At 37.0% G+C, this 12,177-nt stretch overlaps 1 protein-coding gene across 7 annotated transcripts in view; it reads left to right on the top strand.

The window, feature by feature from the left end:
- Positions 1-12,177, top strand: part of ANAPC10 (anaphase promoting complex subunit 10) — a 115,524-nt gene that overhangs the window by 7,518 nt on the left and 95,829 nt on the right. For all 7 annotated transcript variants that reach the window (XM_074040524.1, XM_005556003.4, XM_065545548.2 and 4 more), the window contains exon 3: positions 8,993-9,083. In XM_074040524.1, the coding sequence (XP_073896625.1) occupies positions 8,993-9,083 (91 nt within the window). The remainder of the gene's footprint in view (positions 1-8,992; positions 9,084-12,177) is intronic.

Genomic DNA, 12,177 nt, shown 5'->3' with positions numbered 1-12,177 from the left:
TTTTAATAGAGACGGGGTTTCACTGTGTTAGCCAGGATGATCTCCTGACCTTGTGATCCACCCACCTCGGCCTCCCAAAGTGCTGGGATTATAGGCATGAGCCACCGCACCCAGTGAAGTTGTACTATTTATTTACCATTTTCCAAATGAGGAAACTCGAGTACAGAAAGATTAAGTAGTTTGACAAAGATCACATGATAAGCAGGAAATTCTGGAATTCAAGACAGACTCCACTACACAATACTGCTTTTCACTAAGTATGGGCTCAGTGTAGAAGTAGCCCAAATAAGAAAGTGATTTACTTTGCTTGAAAGGATCATGGAAGTCTTCATGGAGATGATGCTTATTCTGTATGATGAAGCAAGAATAGGATTTTACTAAGGAGATAAAAGCAAGGGAAATGGGACAGTTAGCCTTCCATATCTGTAGGTTCTAATTTCATGGATTCAACTAACTGAAGATTGAAAATAGTTGGAAAAAACCCACAAAAAATAACAATACAACAACAAAAATAACACAAATAGAAAAACAACACAGTACAACTTTTTACATATTTACATTATATTAGGTATTATAAGTAATCTAGAGATGATTTAAAGTATACAAGAGGAGCCATTTTAAATGAGGGACTTGTGCATCAATGGATTTTGTTAACCACAGAAGTCCTGGTACCAATCCTTGTTGGATGCCAAGAAATGATAATATGTGCAGAGGTATACAGCTTAAACAAAACATGGCTTATTCAATGAATTTCTTTTATTAAATGAGACTAGAACATAGGGGAATGGCATATGTGAAGCTATATAGTTAGGTAGATGCCTGATTATAGAGGGCTTTATTAAACAGTTCATACTTTACTGTATAGATAATATGAGCAGTTGAAAAGGTAAGTAATGGAGTAAAACAATCAGTGTTCGTTCATATTTGAGAAGTGTGGAGGATAGATTGAAGTGAGGCAAGATTAGAGGTATAAAGGAAATCAGGAGACATGCAGTAAAAGCAGATAGGAAGTGATATAAAGGAGAATTTTAAGAAATTTTCAAAATGTTAATATCAGCCTTTGGGAGGTACAAATTTACTTGCCTGCTACAGGATGGTAGGTGGCACATGGCTTTGCAGAAATCTTTTTGTATCTTTGGAAATAATGGTTCAATATTTCATTCTGATTAAAGTTGGAATGTGTTTAGTAGATTCAGCTTAGTTGAACACACACCACAAAACAATCTTACAATTCAGCACAGTTGTTAAGTCTCTGCCTAAGAGACTGGAAAACCAAAAGAACAAATTTGTGTTATGACTGCTACCACATAATAGGGTCTTTTAAAATAATTTAATCATTTCATAAGCACCAAATTCATCCAATGTTGAAAAACAAATTTAGGGGAAAAATAGGTACATCTGCTATGCTTAACTATATTTGATACAAATAAGGGATTCAGTATGGCTGTATTTTATGAACATCTTACAGGACTTATATGCTATTTGTTCCCTGGTTTTTATGAAGAGAGTGAGTTAATTTTGAGAAGGATAATGGGATATTGTAAGTTCCGTTTTTCTTAAAAACTCACTAAATTTTTACTGAAGTTCATGCTATAACTGACAATTATGGGCCTTCAAGTTAAAGGATTTCTGAGTTGAATAGTGATATTTGGTTTGCGGAAAATAAGACAACAGTATAATAGAAAATAACTTAAGTGGGAGGCTACATTAGATTGTGGGATTATGGGAGGCCTCTTTTATAAGTGAAATTTGCACAGAGACATGAATGTTAAGAAGAATTTATTGTGCAAAGATTTCAGAGAAGAACTTTCTTGACACCAGGAAGTTAGTTCAAAGGCTCTAAGTTAGTTGATTTGGCATTTTAGAGGTTCAGAAAGAAGGCTATAGGGGTTGGAGAGTAGTGAGTAAGGAGGAGAAATGGTAGATTAGATTGGAAATGTAATTAGATATGGGCCAGATTATATGAACTCTTGTAGGCCCTGAAAAAGAGTATTGATATTAAGTACAAAGGGAAACCACTAGAGGTGTTAAGCAGAAGAGGAAGATGATCTGATACAGAATTTTTAAAAAGTCAGTGTGTCCACTATGGATAATGTTGGTAGTGGCATAATGGTGGAGACCAATGGAGGAAATGATATTACAGTAATTTATGTTACAGATGATGTTTATTTGGACTAGACTTAAATGGAAAGAAATGATGGCTTTGGGATATATTTTTAGAGGTGGAATAGTTATGATTCATTGGAGGAAACCTTCAGAGTGACCTTTCTGGCAGAACAACTCATACTGTTTCCTGAGTTGAAAAAGAAGGAGGGAGAGGAGAGAGTAAATAGATATTGGGTCAAAAAATAAATAATTTGATTTATATATGTTAATTTTGAGATGCCTAATTATTTTTCTAGTTGAAGTGTTTAGTAAGCAATTGACTGTAGAAGCTGGGAACTCTGCTTGAAGTTCTGGGTTGGAGATATAAATTTGAAGGTCATCAGTGTGCCGTATTCTGAGGGAACTGGACTAACTCACCGAGGGAGAGAATTTAGAGGAAAGAATAAAGCTTTGGGACACTTCAAGATAAAGAGATCTGGCAGAATAGTGGAAGAGGTGTCAACAAGGGATACTAAGAAGTGGCTAGCGAACTAGGAGGAAAACCAGGAGAGTGGGAAATCATGGATAGAAGTCAAGAGGAAACAAGTGTTTCAGGAAGTTAGTTAATTCTTCATCTCTCTTTTATTTTTGTTCTTTGAGATGGAGTCTCCCTCTGTCGCCCATGCTGGAGTGCAGTGGTGCGATCTCTGCTCACTGCAACCTCCACCTCCAAGGTTCAAGTGATTTTCCTGCCTTAGCCTCCCAGGTAGCTAAAATTACAGGTGTGTACCACCACACCCAGCTAATTTTTTATATTTTTGGTGGAGACAGGGTTTCACCATGTTGGCCAGGCTGGTCTCAAACTCTTGACCTCAAGTGATCTGCCCGCCTCAGCCTCCCAAAATGCTGGGATTATAGGCATGAACCATTGCACCTGGCCTCATCTCTTTATTGTGGCTCTAATACTTCATATTATAATTTATCTGCCTAAATCTATCAGTGCTGTCCATTAGAACTTAGTGCACCATGCAATGAGGTAACCATTAGCTACATGAAACTATTGAACACGTCAAATGTTACTACTGTTACTGAGGAACCAAATTTTTAATTTTACTTAGTTTAAATGTATATAGCCACAGTGTAGGTCTAGTGCAGGATATAGATGAACTTCTCTACAGAGACCATTTGTTATCTATCTTTAGGTCTTCAAAGTTAAGACATTTGTCTCAGTTAAAATAGCCCCCTAGCAGAGGAGGTTGAGGCTGCAGTGAGCTGTGATCGTACTACTGTACTCCAGCCAGGGCAACAGAGCGAGACCCTGTCTCAGAAAAAAAAAAAAAGAAAAAGAAAAAAAAGCCCCTTAGCGAATGTGAAAGTAGTTGTGTCAATAGATATGCTTGAAAGGAAAGTGACTGTTTGATTCATAAAGGCAGTCTAAGCTGGGCTGCTCAAATATATCTCTAGTGGTGTTGTATTAGTGCTCTCACTGCACTAATGCTGCTTAACAAACAACCCTAGTCTCTCAGTGGCATGATCAACCGAATTTACTTTGTGCTTTGGTGATGGCTTGGCTTTAGGCTGTCAGTCAGGTTCAGATCTGCTCCATTTGTCCAGGCATATTCTCTTAGTGGAGTGCAGAGCATTCAGAAGACCAGGCCAGACTTTGCAAGCACATTTACAACCTCTGCTTGTGTCACAGTGTATTGACTGAAGTAAGTCATAATTTAGCCCCAATATTGACTGGAGTGCAGAATCATATCCCTCCCATGAAGAGTGGGGAGAGAAGCATTAATATTTACCAAACAATAACGGTAACCATAGATGAATACTGATTTTCTTTTCTTTAGGGCAATTGTTCTCACCAGGGGATGCTTTTACCCTCCAGGGTACAAAGTCTGGAGATATTTTTGATTGTTGTGATAACTGGGGACATAAGGGTGGGGGGAGTTGGGGAGTTGGGGGAGTGTTTCTATTGACATCTAGTGGGTAGAGCCCAGGGATACAGCTAAATACCTTTCAATGCACAGGACACCCCCTGTACCAAACAAAGAATTATTTAGTCCAAAATATCAGTAGTGCCATGATTGAGAAACCTTGCCTTTGAAGAGTAATTCTAACATTTTAGCAGGCATCAGAATCACCTAGAGGATTTATTAAGACATAAACTCTCAAAAGGGCTGAGCTCTCAAAGTTTCTGATGTATATCTAGAATTCCTTACAAGTTCCCAGGTGATAATGATGCTGTTGGTCTAGGAACGACACTGTACGAACCACTGCATTAGAGAACCAGTACATCATATAACAGTTTTTTTTTCTGTGTAATATTGTTATTTGTGTGGATTTTCCTGATACCTGTTAAAGTAGTTATCATTGATATGTCTTTGTTTTAGTTCTTTTGTTTAAATTAAAACAATTCAGGGCCAGACACAATGACTCATGCCTGTAATCCCAACACTTTGGGAGACTGAGGCGGGTGGATCACTTGAGGTCAGGAGTTTGAGACCAGCCTGGCCAACATGGTGAAACCCCATCTGCACTAAAAATACAAAAATTAGCAGGGTGTGTTGGCCGGTGCCTGTAATCCCAGCTACTCTGGGGGAGGCTGAGCAAGTCTTCACTCTTGCGACCTTCATATTTTAGACTTTTATTTTTTGAAGCTCTGCCCCCTTGCAAAGGTGAGCTTCAGCTACCTGCAACAGTCACTTCTGGGAATTGCTTGAACCCAGGAGGTGGAGGTTGCAGTGAGCCGAGATCATGCCACTGCACTGCAGTCTGGGTGACAGAGCTAGACTCCATCTTAAAAAAAAAAAAGGAAAAAAAAAAAAAGAATTCAGATGCAATACTGAGTGGGAAGCTTTGGAAAAGAGGTTGAGACATGGCATTGGCACATAAGCAGATGTTTGTAAGAGGTTCTGTTTGTAAGGCATATCGAGGAAGCAAAAGTTGGTGATCACACTTAGTATTTTAGGCATAAAGATTTAGACTAATCAGTACTTGAAGATATTAGACCTGCTTAGTTGTACTATGATACTTTCTAAGCAGTAACTTAGAGACAAATTTTAAATGATCAGTTTTGAATTATAGGACATCGCTTATCCTGAATAAATTATTCAGATTTTTGTTTAATGTTTTTAGCATTTAAAGAACAAATATTGTTTTATGAACCTCTTTGAGCACATGCATAATAAAGTTGTGAAATGAAGGAGAAAAAAAACCTGGCTGAGGTAGCTAAAATAAAATCAGTGGAAAAAAAAACCAATTTTAATCAATAGAACATTAAACTGTGGAGCTTTTAAGGAAGAATTGTGATTTAGTTGTCCTTTATTAGGGAACTAATAAACCAGTACTAAAAAGAAAAAGAGAGTTAAGATCTGTAACTCTTTATATTGGAGGTAAAAGTTTTTTTTTTTTTTTTTGGTCGGGTTCTTGCACTGTTGCCCAGGCTAGAGTGCAGTTGTACAGTCATGGCTCACTACAGCCTTGAACTCCAGGACTCAAGTGATCCCCCTGCCTCAGTCACATGAGTGTCATCACACCTGACTAAGTTTTTTATTTTTTGTATAGACAGTGTCTCACTATGTTGCACAGGCTGGCAAAACAGCTTTTTATCTTGTAACTTGCATGACTCAGTATTCTGGATTAGCTTTAGCAATATTGTATAAAGAACAAAGCATGATTTGAAGCATCACTGTCCAATAGAACATGTAATGTGAAATATATATACAAGTTTCATGTGGAATTTTATAGTAGCTACGTTTAAAAGGGCTAAAAAATAGGTGAAATTAATTGTAATAATATTTTTTAATCTAGTATAACTGAAATATTATTACTAATGACATATTTTACATTTTGTCCTAATCTTCAAATCAGCGTGTTATTTTACGCTTATAGCACATCTCAATTTGGATTTGTTATATTTCAAATAGCCACATGTGGCTAGTGGCTACCATATTGGACAGTGCATATTTAAGAGTTATGGAACAAGTAATAGCCCAATTTTTACATTTTATCGATGTACATGGCCCAGGACGGCTTTGAATGTGGACCAAATTAGTAAACTCTCTTAAAATATTATGAATTCTTTTTTTTTTTTTTTAGCTCATCTGCTATTGTTAGTGTTAGTGTATTTTATGTGTGGCCCAAGAGAGTTCTTCTTCCAGTGTGGCCCAGGGAAGCCAAAAGATTAAACACCCCTGGTCTGTGTGATCTGGCTCCTTTCATATGTCTGGCTCATTTCCTGCTTCACACCAGTATATAGCCTTAGCTCTCAAAGGACCCGCTGTTTTCCATATATGCTATTTTTCTTGATTCGTGACATTACATGCTTATCTCTTTGCTGAATGCCCTTGAATCTTACCATTCTACCTCTTTATCTAGCTAACTAGTACTTTGAAATTCAATGCAAAACTCATTTTCTCTGGATAAACTTCTTTTATCCACTAGTATGCGCAATAAAGGCAGCAGATGCAAAGTTAAGATACGCATCCATTCATGTTTGGATTATGTGGAACAGACATAGTGTTAATATCCGTAATAGTGACTGAGTGTGGTGGCACATGCCTGTGGTCCCAGCTACCCGGATGACTGAGGTGGGAGGATTGCGTAAACCCAGCAGGTCATGGCTGCAGTGAGTTTTGGTGGTGCTACTGCATTCCAGCCTGTGTGTCAGAGCAAGACCCTGTCTCAAAAAGAAAAAAGAAAAGATCTGTAATAGTAAAAAGTGTTGTGAATAATTAAAAGACCAAAGTTTATTGAAGATATGAATAAGCATGAAAATACAAATATTAATAAATGTGAAATACAATTTTTTTATCTATCAGGTGAGTAAATATTTAAAAGATTAACTGCATTTTTGCATGGTTGCAGAGCAGTGCTTTCCAACAGAAATGTAACACAAACCACGTATGTAATTTAAAATTATCTAGCAACCACATTAAAAAAATTTTATAAAAGTGCAGTTATTCTATTTTTCTCAATATGTTCAAAATATCACTTCAACATATAATCAATGTAAAAACATTAAATATATATTTAAAGTTTTTATCATACAAAGTCATCAAAATCTAGTGTATTAATTTCAGAACATACCAACTTTTACTAGCCATTCAGAGGGAATTCTTTTACATTTTTGGTGAGGAAATATTTTGGAGGACAATTTGGCAATATTTATCAAATTAAATATTCAAATGACCCAGGATTCTATTCCTAGAAATCTGTTCTCTAGAAATAACATATATTTAAAGAATATAGACAGATAGGTATTTTTTACAGTATTATTTGTAATAGCAAAACATTGGAAACAGCTTAAATGTTCTGCAGAGGTGTGGTGAGATAATTATGATATTTCCAGACAGTGGTGGACTATACAACCTTAAAAAATATGGAAGCTGTTTATGTCGAGTTATGTGAGCTAATAAATATTAGATTATTTAACATATATAAAATGTTTAGAATGTGCATGGCACATAGTTAATGTGATGTCAGTGTTTGTTATTATTATGAATTTATTGATATGAAATAAATATTCATATGGAAAAAAATCTCCAGATATGTTAAGTAAAATTAAAAAACACCAACATACAGAGCTATTTATTATATGCTATCATTTGTGTAAATAAAGGGGAATAAAAAGAATACATATATGATTGCTTGTATATGCATATAGTATCTGTGGAAGGGCATGCAATAAACTGAGAACATTAATTATATTTGGAGAGGAGAATGAGGTGGTAGATAGTGACTTTTCACTGTGTCCTGTTCCTTTTGTATTTGTTCCATAATGAATATATTACTTAGTGTAAAATTGAAATGTAAATTAAACTTATTTCTCTTATTGAAGAGTATGCATTTTACCATTAAATCAGGTTCATTTCTAGAATTAGTATGAATTATTGTGGTTTTAATCAGGAAAAATCACAGGATTGTACAACTTCATTTATCTAGAATGGCTGGAGAATATGGGATTCTGGGTAAATTTAATTTTGAGTAATCAGAATTTTAATCAGAAGCATTTGGTTTCAAAATATATATGCCTTTTGAAAATATTTCTAAGTCATCCTTTTTCTTGTCTCAGTAAGTATGGCATATTGAACTTAACAGAATGTGTTGATTTTTTGAGGATTTTGTGCTTAGTCATTCTTACTATCAGCTTGCAAAAGCATAAGAAACTGAGTTTGAATACATATATTCTTTAAAATATATCCAACTGTACGTGGTGACTGACGCCTGTAATCCCAGCACTTTGGGAAGCTAAGGCGGGCGGATCACCTGAAGTTGGGGCTTCGAGACCAACCTGACCAACATGGAGAAGCACCTTCTCTACTAAAAATATGAAATTAGTTGGCCATGGTGGCACATGCCTGTAATCCCAGCTACTTGGCAGCCTGAGGCAGGAGAATCACTTGAACCTGGGAGGTGGAGGTTGTGATGAGCCGAGATTGTGCCATTGCATTCCAGCCTGGGCAACAAGAGTGAAACTCCATCTCAGAAAAAAAAAAATAATATCTCCTAGAAAATGTTTTGTAAAAAGGTGACAACAAAATAACTCGATCCTAATATAGGCTTTGTATGTGCAAGTGATATTTCTCTCAGAGTTGAGCTCTGAATAAAAGGGTAGAAGAATTGTGGTTAATTTAAATTTCACAGCTGGGTGCTATGGCTTATGCCTGTAATCCCTGCACTTTGGGAGGCCAAGGCAGGAGGATCACTTGAGGCTGGGGGTTCAAGGCCAACCTGGGCAACACAGCAAGACCCTGTCTACAAAAGAAATAAAATAAAAAATAAATTTAATATTTCTGACCGTTCTGTTTATCAAAATTTCTGGACAAATACATATGTTAATTTTATATTTTTCATGTATAGTTCTTGCTTTTTCACGGGCATTTATTGACACTTTTGATGTTTTTAGGATTTGGAGTGGATCAGTTACGAGACGACAATCTAGAAACTTACTGGCAATCAGATGGTTCCCAGCCTCATTTAGTGAACATCCAGTTCAGGTAATACATTTTCAAATTTTTCATCTAGTGTAGGTTATAGACAAAGAAATCTATTTTATTTACATAAAAACTAAAGATAGAAATTACAATGAAATACACTTTTTAAACTCTGAAGTCTTAGAGATTATTTTTCTGTTCGGTTAGATCATTAGCATTTCAAATTTACTCTGTCTTATTTTTTATGAATTTTCTTATGGTATGTTGCATAGTTCCTTTTATGTAGATGTTTCTCAAATATACTTTTCAATATAATTTATTTTTTGAAGGTACTTCCAGTAAAATATGTTTTGCTTGTGGCCCAATACAGTGCCTTGATGTATCATATTAAGTAAACCCTGAGTGGTGATTGTAAGTTTTTTAACTGTGGAATATTCATACAACTTCTCAAATTTTTACTTTTATTTGGAAAAAAAAAATTTAACTTAGAACCTTTCAGGACATTTTCCTTTTTGAAAATGCTTTTTGAGGGGAAAGGAAAACAGCCACATGTTTGTCAATGCTTTGAATGTATTTATTATCAAATGTTTAAAATTTTATTTTATTTTATTTTATTTTATTTTTTATTTATTTATTTATTTTTTTTGAGACGGAGTCTGGCTCTGTCACCCAGGCTGGAGTGCAGTGGCGCGATCTCGGCTCACTGCAAGCTCTGCCTCGCGGGTTTACGCCATTCTCCTGCCTCAGCCTCCCGAGTAGCTGGGACTACAGGCGCCCGCCACCTCGCCCGGCTAGTTTTTTGTATTTTTTAGTAGAGACGGGGTTTCACCGTGTTATCCAGGATGGTCTCAATCTCCTGACCTCGTGATCCGCCCGTCTCGGCCTCCCAAAGTGCTGGGATTACAGGCTTGAGCCACCGCGCCCGGCCTAAAATTTTAAATAGAGACAGTTGACCACTATGTTGGCCAGGCTGGTCTCAAACTCCTGGCCTCAAGCATTTCTCCCACCTCAGCCTCCCAAAATGCTGGTGTTCCAGGCCTGAACCACTGGGCCTGGCTGAATTTATTGACATAGTTGGAAACCAGTTAACTCGGCTATCTTGTTCCATTTATACCATCTTTTTTGTTTTGTTTTTTTTTTTGAGATGGAGTTTGGAGTTTTGCTTTTGTTGCCCGGGCTGGAGTGCAATGCAGTGATCTCAGCTCAACGCAACCTCCGCCTCCCAGGTTCAAGTGATTCTCCTGCCTCAGCCTTCCAAGTAGCTGGGATTACAGGCATGTGCCACCATGCCCAGCTAATTTTGTATTTTTAGTAGAGACGGGGTTTCTCCATGTGGGTCAGGCTGGTCTCGAACTCCTGACCTTGTGATCCACCCGCCTTGGCTTCCCAAAGTTCTGGGATTACAGGCATGAGCCACTGCACCCGCCTTATACCATGTATTTTAACGTTCTATAGCATTGTATTTTTAGTTGTTTGTTTTTATTGTCCTAGAGTACAAATCAGCAAATTTCCAGCAAGCCAGATAGTGAATATTTTAGGCTTTGTGGGCCATCTCATCTGTTTTGCAGCTACAGTGCTCAGTTCCAGTATTATAGCACAAAGGCGGCCCTACACAGTGCATAAATGACATAATTTAGCTGTTCTCATTAAATTTTATCTTACAAAAGCAGACGTTAGGCAGGATTTATTCATTTTCCTTCTGACTTCTGTTTTAGGTTAAGGGAGTACATGTGCAGGTTTGTTACATGGGTAAATTGCCTTTTGCTGGGGTTTGGTGTACAAATTATCTCGTCATGCGGGTATTAAGCATAGTACCTGATCGTTTTTCAGTCCTCTTCTTCCTTTCCTTTACCTCAAGTAGGCACCCATGTCTATTGTTCCCTATTTTGTCTCTATATGTATTCAATGTGTTTTTTTTTTTTTTTTTTCTTGAGACGGAGTCTCACTCTGGTTCCCAGGTGGAGTGCAGTGGCACGATCTCTGCTCACTGCAACCTCCACCTCCCAGGTTCAAGCGATTCTCCTGCCTCAGCTTCCCAAGTAGCTGGGATTACAGGTGCCCGCCATCACGCCCGGCTAATTTTTGTATTTTTAGTAGAGACAAGGTTTCACCATGTTGGCCAGGCTGGTCTCAAACTCCTGACCTCAGGTGATCCACCTGCCTCGGCCTCCCAAAGTGCTGGGATTATAGGTGTGAGCCACCGCACCCAGCCATGTATTCAATGTTTAGTTCCCACTTATAAGTGAGGACATGCACTATTTGGTTTTCTGTTTCTGTGTTGTCTTAGGATGCCAGCCTCCAGCTGCATCTATGCTGCTGCAAAGGACATGATTTCATTCTTCTTTATGATTGTGTGATGTTCCATGGTGTATATGTACCATATTTTCTTTATCTAGTCCACTGTTGATGGGCATCTAGATTGAATTCTATGTCTTTGCTATTGTGAATAGTGCTGCAGTGAACATGTGTGTGTATTTGTCTTATGGTGAAATGATTTAAATCCCTTTGGGTATATAACCAGTAATAGGATTGCTTGGTTGAATAGTAGTTAATGTTTTAAATTCTTTGAGAAATCTTCAAGCTGCTTTCCACAATGGCTGAACTAATTTACATTCCCACTAGCAGTGTATAAGCATTGCCTTTTTTTCACAACTTCACCAGCATCTGTTATTTTTTTGACTTTTTAATAATAAACATTCCGACTGGTGTGTGAAATGGTATCTCATTGTCGTTTTGATTTGTATTTCTCTAGTGATTAGTGAGGATGACCATCTTTTCATATGCTTGTTGGCTGTATGTCTACTTTTGAGGAATGTCTGTTCATGTCCTTTGCCCATTTTTTAATAGAGTTGCTTTTTTCTTGTAAATTTAAGTTCCTTATAGATTCTGGATATTAGACTTTTGTCAGATGCATAATTTGCAAATATTTTTTCCCATCCTATAGGTTATCTGTTTACTCTGTTAATAGTTTCTTTTGCTGTGCTGAAGCTCTTTAGTTTAATTAGGTCCCACTTGTCAATTTCCATTTTTGTTTTAATTGCTTTTGGAGTTTTTGTCATGAAATCTTTATTAGGTCCTATGTTCTAGGTATTTCTAGGTATTTCCTAGGTTTTCTACCTGGGACTTTATAGTTTTTGGTTTTACATTTAGGTCTTTT

The sequence above is a fragment of the Macaca fascicularis genome, chromosome 5, assembly GCF_037993035.2.
Source record: "Macaca fascicularis isolate 582-1 chromosome 5, T2T-MFA8v1.1".
NCBI classification, from domain to species: domain Eukaryota; kingdom Metazoa; phylum Chordata; class Mammalia; order Primates; family Cercopithecidae; genus Macaca; species Macaca fascicularis.
This window is presented reverse-complemented; position numbering and strand designations above follow the sequence as displayed.